The sequence below is a fragment of the Lipotes vexillifer genome, unplaced genomic scaffold (genome assembly GCF_000442215.2).
Source record: "Lipotes vexillifer unplaced genomic scaffold, Lipotes_vexillifer_v1.1 scaffold104, whole genome shotgun sequence".
NCBI classification, from domain to species: Eukaryota; Metazoa; Chordata; class Mammalia; order Artiodactyla; family Lipotidae; genus Lipotes; species Lipotes vexillifer.
This window is the reverse complement of record NW_006789458.1, coordinates 200190-220354: the sequence shown is the minus strand read 5'-3', so window position 1 is coordinate 220354 and position 20165 is coordinate 200190. Positions and strand designations below refer to the sequence as shown.

Below are 20165 nucleotides of genomic sequence, written 5' to 3'. Positions count from 1 at the left end.
TTTCCCTATAACTATGATACCAAATCTTTGGGATTTGGGTAGTGTTCTTTGCTGCCTAGGAATAAGTGTAAGTGTATTCCAGAGCAGATTCATCATCTGTACACTAAAGATCCCAGTTTGATCACCTGGAAGACTTTAAATAGTGTTCGGTTGGAAGTGTTTAACATGATCTGGAGGCCTGGATCAATACCAGCTACTAGCTTCCCCACTGCCTTTTGCACTAGACTAAGTGCTACTGAATGTGTCCTTTCATAATATCAACTAACCGATAATAACTCACATTTTTGGAGCACTTCTATGTGGCTGGCCTTATTTTAAGTGCATTGCACGTTTATCTCAATTGTTCCTCACAACAGACTTTTAACATCAGCATTTTATTATCTTTGTTTTACAGATGAGGACACAGGCCCAGAGAATGTGAGCCTTCTGCCCCAGTCATACAGCTAGCACATGAGGGAGTCAGAGTTTGAACCCAAGTGGCTGGCTTGTACATCCTAGCTGCTTCACCCAACACTGTGCTCCTTTGTTTGGAAATATTATTCACTTGCATAAATTACCTAGTGTAAGCTTCAAAGTTGGTATAAATTGTGCTTCTGTTTTTATTTCTCCCAAATAGAATCTATTTTATCTTATTTAATCTATTTTACCATATTGTACACTTCTAAATCCTGATTTTTGATTGCTAAAAGGCAAGTGGCACTTCATTTTTCTATGTGGAAATGATTTTTTTTTTTTAAAAAGGAGAAGAGCCCCAATACTTACTTCTTTCACTAACTCTTACTATTGATAAGATAGACCTACCTCAGAAATCCCTAACTGTAGTAATACTTCACTTTTATTTGGCCTTGTTGGAGAAAAAAAATCTTCTGCGTATGGGATTTTTCTACCTGATTAATATTACCTTGCAAATGCCTATTCTAAAAAAAGTATAATATTTTGAAATATTTCTCTAATGACCACTTCCCTGTCTTCTTAGAGAATAACAAGTTTAACAAAATCTTTCCTTTATGACTCAGAATCATCATGATAAATGTCTGTTATTTTACTATTTAATAACTTACTTGTGTCTACTTTTTAGTTTTTCTTTCCTTGATGTCATATCATTGGCTGTCATTTTTTTTCTATTTTGAGTGAATCTCCTTCTAAAATACTTCTCCCCATAACACTAATCATATTTGCTACATCACGTATGTTGCGTTGATAATGAAACAATCACATTTGCTAATATATACACATAAAAGTAAAAATACATGACAGGAATAAAAATAGAAGATTGAGTGAAATTTTTTATTATTATTTCTTCACTCAGAGGCATTGTTCCATCACTGTGAAAATATAGGTTATATTTGGGAGGTGCTGAGATTACCTGCTGTGGGGTCCCTGGATAAAGAAGATATTACTGAGTTCTGAAAATATGTTATAAATACAGAACTGAATATAGAAATATATATTTCTACATATGGAAATATAGAACTGAACACACAAGTCTCTTTTATAGTATGCTTTTTATCCTATTAACTTTCTGAAGTAGTTGTGATTCAAAAGCAAATTACACCATGCAGAATTCCTTTTACTTTTAAAGGATTTTGATAATTCTGTTGTTTAAGGGTTTGAGGTGAAGTAATGCGATGAGTACATCAGGCTTAACAAAACTACACTACGCTGTTCACATAGTAACAGTTGTTTAGAGATGCATTTTTACTTCTCGGTTTGTTCATGGCTTGAACATCCAAATGAAAAATAAACTGGAATCTTAATGGTAAGTTTATTGTTGAACTTTATCCAGTTGTGTGGGTGACATGGATAACACATGTGCAAGACGATTCATTAGTAAATATTTTGCTAAGAAGCATAATGTGGGGCTATCTGGTGCACCATTATTGGGAGGGTGATCTTGATAAACTACCCATTAGATTCTTTCAACACTTAGTTCGAAGACTGCCAGTGGTCCTCCAGCTTCTAATTAGATTAAGGCTGTGCTGAGATTCAGGGGCAGCTGGATCATGGGGAAATGTAGCTCCATGCTTATTACTCACAATAAACAATTCAACCTTGAGAAAACTATCCCAAGACCACCCTAAGATCTCTTAGTGGCGTTTATGCCATTTATATCACTATTATCTTTTCCCATATAAAACACTTAGAACAGTCCCACCTCAAAAGCTTTAAAAGTATTTTGAAAAGATATTATGAACATCTAAATTATCTTGGCAGAGCTTAAACTGCTCATCATCACAACAAACGATAACTAGAATTTTTGTGCAGTATATGTTTTTCATATTCTATATGTCATTTATTCATAGATTTACTTATTCACTCATTCAGTAAATACTGATTCAATAGCTACTTTTGCTATTGCTGTGCTACATGTCAAGCTTATAGCCTTAAATGAGACAGAAAATTTACCCCAATGCCCTAATTTTCATCTAACCATTCATCCTGTCTTGGTCATGTTCTCTGGAGGTCCTGTGATAGAGCATGTAACTTGTCTAATGTCAATCTCTCTAGGTTACTGTTTGACCAATGACCTTGAAATCATTTTATAAGGTTTGTTAGAAGTTCAGTCCTCTTATATATTAAGTTAAATAGTTTGATTTGACCTCTACATAGAACTATGTGCGGGCCATGCAGAAACTAAATTTTGATCTTATTGATACTGCCACAAATGTACATCTATTGAATTCAAGGCATTTAAAAAACCTATCAAAACCAATTTTCCTTATTAATAAAATTATGGAGCATGAGAATCTGTTGGAGGGTTGCAAAATGAGAATATATATCATTAAACCAAACAAAAACGGAGTATTGTACCTCGAAAAAAAAAGGTCGAGATTACTTGCTAATTCACTATTATTCTCTTCAGCAAACATTTATGCAGGCCTAATTATGGTAGTGTTATGTGAAGAAAACCTGCAGACATTCATCTTGCCCTCTAGAAATATATGATTTATCATATAATTAGTATCTATTGAATACAGAAAGGTAAGAACTTGCTTATGTTCATTTGCTTCTGATTTTCTTTTCTGCAGCTTCCCTATATTTACACTATGTTTTTCTAATCCTCATCAACACATTAGCACCTGTTTTTTGATGTTTCTTTGTTTTATTTTAGTCACACTCTTCCCTGTGCTTAGAGTTTAGAAACTCTTTACTATTAATCTTTCTGGGCATCTGTTCTCCTTTCTTGTATCTATTCTCTGAAAATTCCCCCATGTGCCATAATTCAATTTACCTTTCTGGAAAGTAGTGCTAATAATATTTTCCTAGGCCACAGACTGCTGGAATAAAATGAATAAAGATGGTTGTAACAAGATAGGTGGACGGCCTGACTTTGAAATCCCCAAACAGATGTAATATATTGCTCTGCCCAGGGCTACCAGACAGGAACACCCAGGGATTCTGAACATGACCAAGGCTGTAAGCACCTGCTCATTATTATAGGCCAGCGTTCACAGATCCTCTTGCCATTTTAATTTTATAAATAATCCACAAAAAGAAGACATAACTGGCTGATGCTACTTAGGACTGCCAGCTCCCCCACTCAGCCTAGTTGAAGGCAAATTTATGGAAGTGGATTTCCTGAAAGTACTTTAAAGAAAAGTAAAAATCATTCAGTGTGTAAATAATGAAGCACAATAGCTACACCCTGTTGAGTATCTACTATGCACAGGGTACTATTCCATCATCTTCTTTATATATATTCTTATTTGATTTTCATACCAGCTCGGCAAGGTGGGTTTATTACCTCTATTAACGGATAGGAGAGTTACAGAGAATTTAAGTAATGAAAGCTAGTGAGTATCTCCAAAGGTTTTGTTCTTCCCACAATATCACACTACCTCCTGAGCTTTAATAAGAATCACAGAATATGTGGGTATATACTTACAAGCAGCTTAGACTTTGAGAAGATCTTGACTTTGAACTAAAAGGATGTGTAAGTGATGAAAAAATCCTCCTTTGTAGAAAAAGAACATTCTATGCAGGGAGAGACTTGATTGGGAGTGTGAACAAGATGACTGGGACACTTAATAACAGTCTCTGGACACATGACAAAGAGGATGATTGGCAGTTGTTCTTTATTATTGACAAGATCAGTGGAGTGGAGGCCGGAGGTAGAAGAAGTTACCAATTAAAATATTTGCAAGATGCTAGATAATAATTAAAAGGGGCACTGTAGTACCCCATTACAGGTAAAATTTGACAATTATCTTATTATTAGCCAATATAGGCATGGGAGTGAGGAGAGTAATTTACTGCATAAAATACAGTATTATGTTCCAACTATTTCCCAGACTACTGGGAAAATGTAATGTTTTCATTGTCATATAAACCTCTACATAGTCCATACTTAGAATACTGTATACAGAGTAGTAAAAGATAGAACAGTCTGGCCAACCACAGACTGCAGGCTCACTTAGTGCAGCATAAATTTTTCTAGATACCTTAACATTGCCTGTTAACATTGCCTCCATATCATTAGAAAAATTGCTGATAGTATTGGATATTCATATTATAGGGCAGGGGGTGATGCAAGCAAGAACACTTTTTAAAGTTTAAAGTGCTATATAAATGCCAAATAGAATTGTTTGTGGAAGATTATTAACATATAGCAAAATATGTCCCATCTATAAAATGAAGGAACCAGATTCTGTGATTTCAGAAAAACCTTCAGTTTCAATGTTCCATAACTCTGTGTTCTCATGGGCTGGTCGCCATGCACTGTTGGTCATTGCACAGTCACTACCAGGAAGCAGAGCCGTCTTAGTACCTATGTGAAAGAGTTGAAAGAAGAAGTACAAAGAAGGCTGTTCAGGATGCTGAGAATTCCAATGCAAGAATGTGTTCAAATGGAACAAGATAAAATTCTACATGGCTATAAGTCAACAGTTTTAAAGAAAGCTTTTATATGTGTTTTTTGGTTTGTTTATTTTCATGAAACAGTTGAGGCACTCCATTTGGGAACACTAATGGCTGCCCATGGCTACTTCTTTCCAATCTCGGATCATGTCCTCACACTCAAGGATGATGGCACCTTTTACCGGTTCCAAGTAAGTTTAATAAAAATATTCTTTAACAGTAAAAACAAGTCTGCATTTTCATTGTTTTTACAAAAATTTTGAAAATTATGACTTATTTTACTTTGACTTAAGCTAGTTAGAGTCTAATGATTTGTGAAAGCTAAATTGTGTGATGATTTAAATTATATTTTATATAAAATGTTTGAGAAAAATTCAGAGAGTGACAATGGAATTCACGAAGATGAGAGAGTTCATCTGTAAGTAACATTTATTTGCTAGGAAGGAATTTGAGAGATTAACTAAATTTGTTACACTGTGGACCCTGCGTGATCCAGAGCCATCTACAGTCCAAGCAAATAGTCATAGGAATGCTTGAAGCTCCAGATAGAATTTAGCTAATAAATACATATCCTTTGCATGTCTGAGACCTACAAGTCTATGAAGACTGACATGCATGATGCTTTGCGTGCATATACTCATCTGAGACAGGAAGCCACCTTAGATAACTTATAAACTGACAAGAGTCATTCTAGGTCATTTTCAAATGAGATACCTATAAAGAATAATCTTTCAGGAAATGATTGTGGACTCTAATTTCAGTTATTGAGCATTCAGTTGACACTTGAGTTTACAGTGGTTTACCTGAAGTGTATTCTACATTTCATTAGACATTATGGTTCATTAGTAACTGACTGGAAGATTCCAGCCTAAAAAATTAAGGCATATAAAATGCCAGAGTTCAAACTCTAGCTCTAGGTATTTTCAGAGGATTCTCCCCATCGTCCAACTTTTAGACATTGGAGCATTCTTCTCACTAGCTCTGAATGATTAGATGTTCTATATCTAAATAAAATGCCTAAGGACTTGCTTGGACTTTGCAGTTGAAAACAGAGGGAATATGTTTTAAAAAATTGTTCTCAAAGATCATTGTCCTCCTAGAAAACTCTCACTGCCACTTCCTTAGGGCACGTCTATCGAAGGCAAATAATCATAGGACGTTCTGCACTGAATAGCTAGTAAATAAAGCAATCTCCTGAAACTGTGATACTGACCTAAGTATTCAAGCAATTTAAATTAGTTGAATCACTTAATTTTAAAAGGTTTTAAAATAATGAAGCTCTATCCTTTATAGAGTGAAATTTAAAGTAATGGTAGCTTAAAACTTAATAAAGTTAGAGTAACTTGTGGTCCTAAAGTTATCATTTTAGTAAATAAAAATTATTAGTGATTAGCAAACAAATTATGTATGTGTTACTAACACTTTTTGATTTTTTAAAAGGAGTTACTTTGCTATTGCAGGATTACGTTTTCCATAAAATTTTATTTTCTTATACAAGTTTTTCATATGCAGACTCTAAGTAAACGTTAGGCCTAAAAAATTCTTACAAATTCTAAATGAAATGTATTTTTTAACAAAAATACCAACTTTTATCCATCTTCGCTATCAATATTACAAGTAAAATCATCTGTGTATAAAATAATATATTTATAAGGGAAACATTGACTATAGTCTATCTGTTGACAATTATCTATTTCAAAAGTTTCCCTCAAAACAAACTAGCTGAGACATGGCCTAAAATTAGTGGTGATGTCTTGAATTAGTATAATTTACAACCTTTAACTCTGCTCTTGTCATTCCCAGACTGAAGTTAGTAGGCAGACAAGGTTTTATTGTCATGCTCATGGGTCAAAGATGAGCAAAGCTGGGAATGGATCACCCTGCATTCTGCAGAAAAGGAGAGACTGTTTTTAAAGAACTTTACAACAAAGCAAGGGAATGAGTGCAAATGATAAACTAATTACATCACTACTAGGTATAGGCAGAAGATTATCAAGTTCAACATGCCTAAATAGATGATAGATGATAATCTTTTAAATTACATGAATTAATGTTAAATATTAAATGTTAAATATTTTAATGACATATCCACATTCAAAATAGAATAGAAACATGACATATTTGTAAATCTAATAACCATACAATCTAAAAACCAAGGTTTTAAAAACAAACAAAAGAAACCCCAGAAAAGTCAAGAATAATTTAATTCCTGCTACAGTGTCTACCAAGGCATTAATTAGTTTATATTTGAACAGCTCTAATAACAGAAAATACATTATTGTTCAAAGTGTTTACTTACATTTTTGTGTTGGTTCCAAGCAGCATTAAGTTCTTTATTACATTGAATTGAAATTCAACTCCATGGAAGGATTTTAAAAATCATGGGTTAAAATAGGAAACTTGCAATATTGTGTTTACAATTGCTCCAGTGAATGATTGAGATTCTAACCATCATTAGGAATATGAAGCTTTGGGGCATAAGTTTGAGGCAAACAGAACTCTTACTTTAGTTTCACTGGTATGCCACAGTAAATGTGTCTCAATTTTTCAATCATATGATTTTTGTATTTACTGTAAACTTGCAGTTGTATAATTTATCCTCCTTAGCTAACTGAAATTGAGTTCTGACATGATTATCCAGGTCACTTTCATGACTTTCATCACATTAGTATAGGTGCCAAAGATTACCAAGCAATGGCTAGACAGTTTTGGATCTGTTTTATCACGGCTAAAGAAGCAAACTCTGAAAAGCAGAGAAAATCATACATTAAAATGTCCTAAAGCCTAGTTTGACTGTGAAAGTAAATTTTTAAATTCCAACAAACTATAAGAGTTTGTTATTTAAATTTTCTTTTACTATAAATCAAAATATTATTCCTAGAAAAAAAATCTTGCAATATTAGTGAAGTGTTGGTTTTGTGCCTTTTGCACATAATATCACAGAATAAAATAGCTTCATTCATTTATTTTTACAGTCAGGAAATTTTCACTAAAGTAAATGATAGAAAAATAAAGAAAAATTATAAGAATGCTATTGAAAACATTCCTTGTGGTTTTGAGAAAAAAAGTATGTGTCTGACCAGTCTGACTAGAGTATATATTTTTAGAGTTTGATAAATATATGCATACGAGTTTGATAAATAGATATGCATACGCATGCATGCACGTACACACACACACACACACACACACACACACACACACACACCCCTCCCAAAATAAAGAAGCAACCCAAAGGGAATAATGCATTCTATGAGAAGTATCTCAAAAACTAGCAGCCCACATTTTTAACTACTTTGTTTCTCTATGGTTCTCCTAGAGTAGTGACCCAGTTTTACTCTCAGACTAGGTTAAGTGGATTCATTTGCCAAGGAGGGGGTGCTGTATAAAGCCTTGATATCCCCCTTTATCTAGTGCTTCAACTTTTTTACCCTCTAAAGGTATTCTGTCACTTTGTTCATATATATACAAAATTATTATTAATAGCCTTCTTTATGATACTGGAACAATTCCCAAGAAAGCATAGAGGGTAAATCAAATCCCCTGGGAGTCCTAAACAGTTTGGAAGGGCTCTTTCCCAGAGATTCAAACAGTTCTCCCAATTACCCTTTTCCCCCCTTGAGAGTCCCTCTTCTAGAAGGCAGAATTATCAAACAGGTAATCAGAGATTACCCTAAATATGCTTGTTACACACAGATTGTTAATATAATTGACTAATAAATATAATAAAGCCCATAAGGCTGACGTCTGTAGTCACTGTTCCATTGAGTCCCAGAGCCATCATCATCCAAGGAAACAGTTTGAAAGAGTAGACTGGTGGTGATGGAGTATCCTCGGGGTCTGGAGCCAAGCATGTCCAGCCATCAGGGCTAGAAAAGCCCTATCAGAAAATATAACATGCTGATGATAATAATTGGGTTTTCTCGATCAGACATTTTCTTTGTAGTTTCATCAACAGTTTCCAGAATTTCACAGAATCATGTATCTGTCTATTGTTAAGCAATCAACTAAGATATTAGTTTAAAAAAAATCATCTCTGACTTGTGCAGTTTAAAAATTTAGAGTAATAAGTGTCTCTATCTAGAAATATTTTTTAAAGTGAGGGGGGAAAGTTGTTTTAATCTAGCTGGATAATGTTGAGAGCTGCATTATATAATTAATAGAACCAAGCAAATGATTGCCAGATCTTAAGGAAAGATTCTGACGGTTGAACTTTTGGATCTACTGAGGGCAATGATGAAATACATAAATCATAAAAAACAATTTGCTAAATTTAAACATAGCTCATCATGAGTCTTCCTGAATATAATACTTTGCTTTCAGTCTTTGTGTATTAACACTTTTTATTTGAATAATGCAATCAGTCCTTTTACCTTTTTGTAAGATGACATAGACATACAATTGTAGCAAAAGTACACTGTCTTAAATACCTGCTGGTGCTGCACCTATTTGGAAGCTGAACAGTTGCTTAGCAAAGTAAATGTAAAAGAAAAACCTTACAATGCCTCTCTGAGTACTTTTTCTGGGTAATAAAACATACATTGTTAGCAAAATTCTAGGTAATTGCTGAAGATAAACACAGCTCATAAACCAGGAACCCCACTAATTCTTTATGTGCCTAACCTAAGTTCCACTTCTTTTCATTCCACAGACACCATATTTTTGGCCATCAAATTGTTGGGAGCCAGAAAACACAGACTATGGTCAGTGCAATATCTCCTCATTTTATTATTGACAACTAGTGTGTATGGATGAACCCATGCTTGCATTTTATTATTTGTCACTGAGAAAAGAAAACCACAGTTTTCAGTATGGGACTAATATTTCTAACATTGAATTTATGAATGGCCTTGTTTGGAAAGTCACCAAACCTGGTGGCAGCTTATTCCATGTTGTAGTGCCCCCTGTGACTATTAAAAAAATACTTTCTTCTGAATAGATGAAAGAGCTATAAACAAGCTTAAAAGGGTTGGGTTTTTTTTTCTGTACCACCTTGGTCTACTAGAAAGTAACAAAGGGGCTCAGAGAGCCAGAGTTTTAGTTCACCTCTCCTATTTAGTTATGATTTGTGGTAAATCCCTTGCCTTTCCCAGACTCCATTTTTCTCACTATTATTTGAGGCATCCTATGATTCTATTAGCAGAAGGTTTTGTTAAACATGAAAGGCCAAATGCAAGCAAAAGAAAAGATACAATAGGAAATTTAATCATAGTGAATCAACTTCAGTCAACTTAGAATGAACTCAGTTCAACAACCATCATTTTAGTTAAGCTCTTCAAGGAAATAGGCCCCTAATAAGTGCTCATCTTCTTACATCTTCCTGAAGGCTACAGTTTTCAAAAATAATATTGTATGTATGGTTTTTAAATGTCATTACTACAAGTATTCATTGAAGATTTGTTCCAATGCAAAGTGTTATAGTAGGTGCTAGGATAACAAGGAGACTCTGACTTTATCTACACTGTTGAGTAACTCATAGGCTAGACGAGAAAAGGGGATTATACAGAAGGAGTTGCTGTGAAGTGCTGAGGGAATAAAATAGTGGTATGTGTAAAATATATGGAAGTTTAAAAGAATAAGAGAGTGACTTTGAGGGTTTCCAGAATGATTTCACAAAAGAACTGAGGGCATCTGAGTTGGATTTTAAAGGAGGGGAAATTTTTCATGAAACAAGGCAGAGAAGGCATTTGAGGCAGAGTGCCAGCATGTTCAAAGACAGAAACTTCACAGCAATCTGGCTTTTGTTGGCTCCTGGAGAGACGTTTTGTAAGAAAACCATAGGAAAGCCCATGGAGTCATCTCTCATTTTTGTCATTTCAGAAAGTTGAATTTCATAGTTCATCCAAGGGTGGTCAGGTGCCAACCAAAGATTCAAACTAACATAATTTATGGAAGATAATCTGAAAACCAGAATACTGAACCATTAATAGAAAGAATAGATGATTCCTTTCCAGTAGTGGGAATGTTGATTTTTTTTCATCCAGGGTACACATTCTTCAAAACTGATGCACTTGGAGAAAGAAGTTAATTAAAAAAAAAAAAAAAAAAAAAACTGCCAATTTGTGGATCTGAGTTGGAGAACTTTGTGATGTATTTTGTCCAACCTGGGATGATACCTGGGAATTATTTCACCAAAGAGTATGAAGTTCTAGTGGAGAAAATACCTGCACACCTGAGAAGGAGCTCATGGAGAAAAACCCAGGTGTTGGAGGCAGACAGACCTGACCACAGATACTGCCACAACGATGTACCACATACTAACTGTGTGACTTGGGCAAGCATGTAACATCTCTGAGCCTCAGTCTGTTCACTTTTCAAGCAGAAATAATAATATTGACTTTCTAAAGTTGTTGAAATAACCCAAATTAATATGCCTAAAAAAACTGGTATTGCTCCTATCATACTTAATAAATCAAAATTGTTTTCGGTCGTCATCGTTATTGCCTGACAGATAAACTGCCTCTGTTCCTTACAGAAAAGCAAATTCTTATTCTTAATGTTCTCTCAGTCCATATTTTGTGTTTTTCATAAATATATTAGTGTTCCCAATTGCAGTTCATGTTTCAGCACTTCACAGTAGATTAATGTTTCTGTGGTAAGGCCAAGGAAATGGCATGGCTTACACAGAAAATCATTTATAGAACATCCCTCAAAGTCAGTCATCTCAAAATTATTAATGTCATTCAGTTTAACATTAGCTCTTATTGGTGTCCATTTCAAAGGGAATCATCTTCTAAACTTTCTCCCAAAACCTGGAGAGCCTGCAATTTTTAACTAAAAATAAGCATAGTCTTTATTATTCTATTTGTTTCCCACCCTGAATAAACATATACCTGTTTATGTCTCATTTGCTTGGATTATATACAAGTGAAGAATAAAATAATTATTCAATAAAAAGTTATAGAAAAAATGAGAGGAAGTGAAATGATAATGATCTCAGACACTGTTCTACTCCTACAGGCAATGATACTTTGTCTTCTATGATTTTTCTTTTTAGGTTCAAGTATAGAAGCAATTCAAATTATCCAAATTCGAATTTTCTACCACCATTTATTTAAAGAACATTTATAAAGTATGAACACTTGCTTATAAAGAGGATGTTGATACTGTGATGTAGTTGGGTGTGAGGCCCCATAGAAATAATAGTGATTACTTAGGCTGTTTATTCTGAGACAGCTTGGGGCAGACAGGAGTTTATTGCTTAAAGCAGGTTTAAAGAATGGTTTGTTATATTCTATTAGTATCTAATGTCTATTTCCATCACCAATTCAAACTTAGTAGGAAGCCTCTGCATAACATAAACCTCTTAGGTCAGTTTATGTGGAGAAACACTTTTCCATGGTTACCTTGGTTTTGTAGAAAAATAGACTATGTTGATCATGTTTAATGACTAAGACAAGGCAATATGGACTAAAGGGCTATGAAAAAACACAGTACTTTGAAAATCAAGTTGTGTGAGATTTCTGGTATTTTTTCACCCAAGTACAAAAAATATTCTAATCCAAGCCAATTAAAATGGAGTCTGGAATGGACTTCCCAGGTGTATTTGCATAAGAATCATCTAGTATAAAAGGATTGCAATGAGGGCTGGAGGCCAAGACACAAGGAAGTTTAAGAGAATTGTGATGAGAAGTAGAGACAGTAGTGGTGGTAGCAAACTAAAACAGAAGCGAGAGACAGGAAGTTCACTGATATCTCTAAGCACACACATTGCACATTGAAGTTCCTACAGATGATCACACATTGACCAATATCTTTCCTCTGGCTCCTTTTGAGGGTTAAATCTCCAATGTTCCTATAGGACTTGAACCCCAAGAAATCAAAATTTCCAATAAAGACAGGAGCTGACCCTATACTTGTATGACTCACGTCACTCACTTCACCCAAATCCTAGCCCTGTTGGAGCATATCTTTATTGAATACTTTTATATTTTGTTCATTGTAGATTTTTTTGCAGTTTTATTTTTTCATATATTACATTAAAGTATTATTTTTCTTGATTAGTGAGTTTTTTGGCACTCCCTTGACTTTCGCCCCCTAGGCAAGTGCCATACTCATCTCATCCTAGGGCCAACATATGACAATTGCAGAAAGGCAGAGGTGTTCTCAACATAAGGACCTTTTAACAATGAAAATTTTCCGGAACTTGCATTATCTTGTAGGATGATGGTTGTGCCTCAGAAAACATTCAACCAAAGGCCTGTATTTTCTCCAGGATGTTGTAAGGTCTTTCAGGCCTAGGGAGAGAGACTCCACTTACTGACCCTAAGAACTAGACATCACTAAGTTCCACCTGTGAAAACCATGCTGAAATAATATTAGAGTTCTGGTTGGCCAATCATAGCAATTGTATGCTGACATAAAATAATCACAGCAGCTTTGAGATAAATAGTAATTTTTTCCTTCAGGGACAGATTTTAAGTTGGTTAGTTAACATTGGTATAAAGATTGCTATAACCAAATACTGCATTTTGGGGATGGATGACAAGGAATTTATGATTAATTAGAGAGATTGAATACACAATAAATCAGTGAACTTTAAAATAAATGCATGAGCAAAATCAAATTAATAGCATATATAACTTCATGTCTATGTCTTAAATCTTAGTTGACAAAATACCAATGCCTTAAATCTTTGTATATTAATAATTCCATGATATATAATATTGAAAAACTTAGAATTCAAGATTTGGGGGAAAATAGAAGGACTTCACTTTTCTAAAAATTAGTTTGTTTCTTGACCTAAGACACTGAAATTCTTTCCAAAATAGTCATCCTGTTAATAAAATTGTGTGGTGTAGTGCGGTTCCTACTTCATTCTCTTTGGCATTTAAGTTTTAAGTTGTTTGTTTCATAAGACCTTTAATAGAGCCTGTACAGTTCTACATAATAGTCCTACATAGAACACCTAAAACCTTTGCCGTTCACTTTTGATGACTCTGTCCCTGCTATGGCTATTTTTGAAGTACGTGTTAGTGGTTCCTAAAACCATGCTTTAGAGAAGAATTTTTTTAATTTCTATTTTTGGTACAGTTTTAAGTATACAAATAATTGAACAGAAAGTAGGAGAATTCCCCTAAACCACCTCAATACCACCCACACTCTTTCATATTATTAATATGTCACATTAGTGTAGTAAATTTGCTACAATTGATGATCCAATATTGAAACATTATTATTAACTAAAGTTCATAGTTTACATGAGAGTTCACTCTTTGTATTGTGCATTCTGTGGGTTTTGACAAATATATAATGACATGTATCTACCATTGCCCTAAAATTTCCCAGCGTTCTGCCTGTTCATCTCTCCCTCTCTCCTCCTGAACCCCTGTCAACCACTGCTATTTTTACTATCTCCTTAGCTTTCCCTTTTTCAGAATGTTATGTAGTTGGAATCACACAGAATGGAGCCTTTTCAGATTAGCTTTATTCACTTTAGTTCCTTCTGAGTCTTTGAATGAAGTTGAAGAACATCTTGGATGTCCATTTGTTCCAGCACCATTTGTTGAAAGCACTAACCTTTCTCCATTGAATTGCCTTTGATCCTTTGTCAAATATTGGTTGACTATATTTATGTGGGGCTATTTCTATTCTGTTCCATTGATCTATTTGTCTGTTCTTTCTCTAATACAGCACTTTCCTGATTACTATAGATTTATACTGTGTCTTGAAATTGGATAGTGTCAGTTCTCTAAATTTGTACTTCTCCTTCAGTATTATGTTATATATTCTGGGTATTTTGCTTTCCAAAAACTGTAGGATCAGTTTTTCAATACCTACAAAATAACCTGCTGGAATTTGGGATTGCAGATCAAATTAGAAATAACTGATATCTTGACAATATTGAGTCTTCCTATCTATGAACATGGATTATCTTTCCATTTATTTCTTGTTTGATATTTTTCATCAGAATTTGGACTTTTAATAAAGATCTAGTACTAATTTTGTTAAATTTATACCTAAGTACTTTTTCTTTTTATTTAGCACACTATTTACAGTTGTGTGCTAATGTAAATGGCATCATATTTTTAATTTCAAATTCAAATTACTCATTACTGATTTATAGAAAAGCAAATTTTATAACATTAACTTGCTATAATCACTTTTTAGTTCTAAGAGTTTTTTAGTTGTTTCTTTGGATTTTCTATACAGACAAATATCTGTCATCTGTGAACAAAGACAGTTTTCTATTTTCCTTTTCAAACTATATACTTTTAATTCCTTTTTTCTGGTCTTATGGCATTAGCTAGAATGTCTTGTAAGGTGTTGAATAGGAGTGGTGCAAGGGGACATCCTTGCTTTGTTCCTCACCTTAACAGTAATGCATCTAGTTTCTAACCATTTACTATCATGTTAGCTCTAGGTTTTTTGTAAATGTTCTTTATCAAGTTGAGGAAGTTTCCTGTCCAATCTTAGTTTTTCGAGAGTTTTATTTACTTATTTGTTTTTGTTTGTTTATAATCAGTACTATATTTCATCAGATACTTTCTTTGCATTTATTGACATGATCATATGGTTTTTCTTCTTTATTCTGTTGATATGACGGGTTAGCTTAATTGACTTTTAGTCAGCCAGTCTTTCATAACAAGAATAAATCTCACTTGACTATGATGTATAATTCTTTTTATACATTGTTGGATGTGATTTGCTAATATTTTATTGGGGATCTTTTTAAAATTGAAGTATAGATGATTTACAGTGTTTTCATGTGTACAGCAAAGTGATTCAGTTATATACACATATATATATATACGCATATATTCTTTTTCAGATTCTTTTCCATATTAGGTTATTATAAGATATTGAATGTGGTTCCCAGTACTATACAGTAACACTTGTTGTTTATCTGTTTTATATATAGTAGTGTGCATCTGTTAATCCTCAATTCCTAATTTATCCTTCCCCCCCCCCATTGGAGATCTTTGCATTTATGTTCATGAGAACATTGATATGTAGTTTTCCATTCTTGTAATGCCTTTTTAGGTTTTGGTATTAAGATAATACTGGCCTCAAAGAGTAAGTTAGGAAGTATTCCTTCTTCTATTTTCTGGGAGCAATTGTGGAGAACTGGTATTATTTCTTCCATTTTAATGTTTGGTAGAATTCACCAGTGAAACCATATTAGCTTTGTGCTTTCTGTTTTGGTAGGTTATCAATTACTGATTAAATTTCTTTCACTGATGTAAGCCTATTCATATTATCTTTTTCTCCTTGTGTCAGTATTGGTAGATTGTGTCTTTCAAAAAATTGGTCTGTTTTATCTAGGTTTATCTGTTTATCAAATCTGTGAGTTAGAGTTGTTTATAATATCCCTTTTTTATCTTTTTTAAATCAATGGAATCAGTAGTGAGAGCCCCTCTTTTATTTCTTATGTCAGTAATTTGTGTCTTATCTTGTTTCTTTTAGTTTGGCTAGAGGCTTATTAATATTGATCTCTTCAAAGAACCAGCTTTTGGTTTTGTTGAATTACTTTATTGGTTTCCTGTTTTCAAGTTCATGACTTTTTTTTTTTTTTTTTTTTTAGTTCATTGATTTCTGCTCTAAAATTTTAGTATTTCTTTTCTTCAGCTTACCTTGGATTTAATATTTTCTTTTTCTTTTTTTGTTTTCTATGCTGGAAGCTTAGGTTATTGATTTTAGATCTTTATTCTTTTCTAATATATGTATTCAATGCTATAAGTTTCCCTCTAAGCACAGCTTTCACTGCCTCACAGATTTTGATTAAGTTGTATTTTTATTTTCATTTAGTCAAAATTATTTTTCAATTTCTCTTGGGATTTCTTTGACTATATGTTATTTACAAGTGTGTTGTTTAATAACAGGCATTTGAGGGCTTTCTAGCTGTGTTTCTGTTATTAATTTCTGGCTTAATTCCACTGATGTCTGAGAGTATACTTTGTATGATTTCTACTTTTAATAATTTGTTAAAGTGTGTTTTATGGCCTAGAATGTGGTCCATTTTGGTGCATTACCTGGGAACTTGAGAAAGTTCTATATTCAGCTTTTGTTGGATGAAGTATTTTATAAATTTCAATTAGATCCAGTTGATTGATGGTGCTATTCTGTTCAACTATGTCTTCACCGATTTTTCTGCCCAGTGGATCTGTCAACTACAGATAGATGTGTGTTGAAGTCTTCAGTTATAATACTTATTTGTCTATTTTTCCTTAAGTCTCTGTTTTTGCCTCCAGTATTTTGATGCTCTGTTGTTAAGAGCATAAACATTAAGGATTTTTATGTCTTCATGAGAATTAACTCCTTTATCATGTAATGCCCCTATTTATTCCTAATAATTTTTTTCTGCAGTCTACTTTGTCTGAAATTAATTTATCTACTCTTGTTTTCTCTTTATTAGTGTTAACATGGCATGTCTTTCCTCCCCTTTATTTGTAATCTATCTGTGTCTTTATATTTAAAGTGGGTTTCTTATAGACAGCACATAATTAGATCCAGTTTTCAGTACACTCTGACAATCATTGTCTTTTAATTATTACATTTAGACCATTCCCACTAGAAGTGATTATTAGTATTGTTGGATTAATATATATCATATTTGTAACTGTTTTCTATTCATTTCCCTTTTTCTTTGTCTTGCTTTATTTTTCTTTTGTCTTCCACCCTTTTTCTGCCTTCCCTGATTTTAATTGAGCATTTTATATGATTCAATTTTCTCTCGTATCTAAGTATATCAATTATACTTCTTTTTAAATTTTTAAGATTGCCCTAGAGTTTTAAATGAAAATTTCATGTAATTCTTAGCCTTTGTCCTCTATATGTAAGGGGTTCCCTCCTACTCCCACCCCAGCTTTGTTCAAGGTTTTCACTTTGTCTTTGGTTTTCTGCAATTAGAATATGGTATATATAGGTATAGTGTTTTTGGTATTAATCATGCTTGGTGTTATATATGAGTTTCTTGGATCTGTGGTTTTAATGTCTATTGGTTTCCTAGGGCTGTCATAACAAAATACCACTGACTACATGGCTTAAGCAACAACAAAATTTTTTTTTTCTCACAGCTCTGGAAGAATTGTTGGTTTTTATTTTGTTCATCAGTAACAATTTCCAAGCTACTTATAGGATGGACCAACAGGCAGAGAGCATTTTTTCTTAAGGGAATTCCTTTATTTTTATATTTTATTTATTTATTTTTGGCTGTGTTGGGTCTTTGTTTCTGTGCAAGGGCTTTCTCTAGTTGTGGCAAGCAGGGGCCACTCTTCATCGTGGTGCATGGGCCTCTCACTATCACGGCCTCTCTTGTTGTAGAGCACTGGCTCCAGACACGCAGGCTCACTAATTGTGGCTCACGGGCCTAGTTGCTTCACGGCACGTGGGATCTTCCCAGGCCAGGGCTCAAACCCGTGTCCCCTGCATTGGCAGGCAGATTCTCAACCACTGCACCACCAGGGAAGCCCCCAGAGAGCATATTTTTATAGGGGGAAAAATGAACAGATCATGACCAAGCTTGTTGTTTTTGTTTAATTTGTATCTGCTTTTCTTTCATTTTTTTTTCCCTCAGTATTTAATCCTGGGATGGTCTCTGAGCCAACATCTAAGAGAAATGGAAAACATAAAGTTGCTTCTTTCTGCTCTATGTGTTCTCACTTCCCACTGGGCTTTGGAGAGTATCTGAAAAGTAACCATTAGTGTCTTTTGAGGTTGTTGTTTTCCCCTTGATTTCCCTGTAGGCAGCTTTGGAGCTGCCCTAGAATGGAAAGGGAGAGAAACCTGGCACTCTCGATTGGAAAAGCATGATATAAGGGCAGAGAAACAAGATAAAAGTGTGTTTAAGCAGAATTCTAGTAAGCCTTTCATGTTCTTAAATTTTATATATGTTCTACTGTAAACCTGTAAATAACATAATTTACATGTTATCTTCCAACATTTTTTCCCAAAAGCTATCATGATCAGTGGTCATTTCTAAATTGATGTGCCCTGGATCAAAATCAGAGGTGGATTCAGAAAGAAGAATAAAATGTCACATCTTACCAGAAATGTCCCATCATGATTCAAAATTACAGATTATCTGGAATAATTAAAAGTTTAAACCACAAAATGAACAAAATGAAAATCTTCACTGATCCAGCCACTTTGCAGTAATCTAATTTGTGGAAATGATGGACTCCCATACATCTCTCTTAATAAAAATGAAAATCTGTATTTAATATTTTATTACTGTAGTTATAAAGGGTAGTATTGGTAATATAATCTATTTTATAAACTAAATATTCACCATGAACTAGTTTTAGCAAAAACAACAAATTATGTCTTAAAAACAAAATGCATTTACTCAATAAACAGACTACTTTATTGTCTAAGACTTCTTAATTTTAGAGCTAAAGCATTTATGACATCTTAAAAATACAAATATTGGCACAAATTGTTCTTCTTTATAAAATGTCCCAAGCTTTCCTCAAGACACAAAACGTACTGATAAAAATGTTATTGAATGAATTGGGTCCTGCTGCTCACTGCTTACAAAATCAATTACATACTCACAAATGTCAGGAGAAAGGAAAGGTGCCTTTAATGAGAGTGCCAGCAATCTGGGGAGATGTTGGACTCAGCGCTCCCCAAAAACCACCTCCAAAAATTCTGCTCAGCCATAAACACTCTTAAAGGCAAACAGAGAAGTAATCTCAGGTAATTATTGAGATGGGGGTCAGAATCATTGTAGTCCCCCACTGTGTGCAGGCTTGTGGACTCCTCATGAGTTTGGTCGCAGAGTTAGATCAGGAGATTACTGAAAGGGAAGCAGGGAAGAGATATGGTCATCTGTTAATTATGTATTCTTCACTTCTACTTCTTTGATCTATGGAACTGACAAGTTACGCAAGGTATTGTGTGATTAAAGTTGCAGGATACAAAATTAATACACAGAAATCTGTTTCAGTTCTATACACTAACAACAAAAGATCAGAAAGAGAAATTAAAGAAACAATCCCATTTACCATCACATCAAATTAATTAATTAATTAATTAAATACCTAGGAATAAACCTAACTAAGTAAGCAAAAGACCTATACTCAGAAAACTATAATATACTGATGAAAGAAATCAAAAACGACATAAACAGATGGAGAGATATACCATGTTCTTTGATTGGGAGAATGAATATTGTCAAAATGACTATACTACCCAAAGTAATATACAGATTCAATGCAATCTCTATCAAATTACCAATAGCATCTTTTACAGAATTAGAACAAAAGAATTTACAACTTGTATGGAAACACAGAAGACATCAAATAGCCAAGGCAATCTTGAAAAAGAAAAAAGGACTTGGAGGAGTCAAGATCCCTGACTTCTAT

General features: G+C 33.8%; 1 protein-coding gene across 5 annotated transcripts in view; it reads left to right on the top strand.

The window, feature by feature from the left end:
- Positions 1-20165, top strand: part of RGS7 (regulator of G protein signaling 7) — a 615580-nt gene that overhangs the window by 465820 nt on the left and 129595 nt on the right. For 4 of the 5 annotated variants that reach the window (XM_007462619.1, XM_007462616.1, XM_007462617.1 and 1 more), the window contains 2 exons: positions 4942-5048; positions 9509-9560. The exons of the other annotated variant lie outside the window; for it this stretch is intronic. In XM_007462619.1, coding sequence (XP_007462681.1) covers positions 4942-5048; positions 9509-9560 — 159 coding nt within the window. The remainder of the gene's footprint in view (positions 1-4941; positions 5049-9508; positions 9561-20165) is intronic. 5 annotated transcript variants of the gene reach the window in all.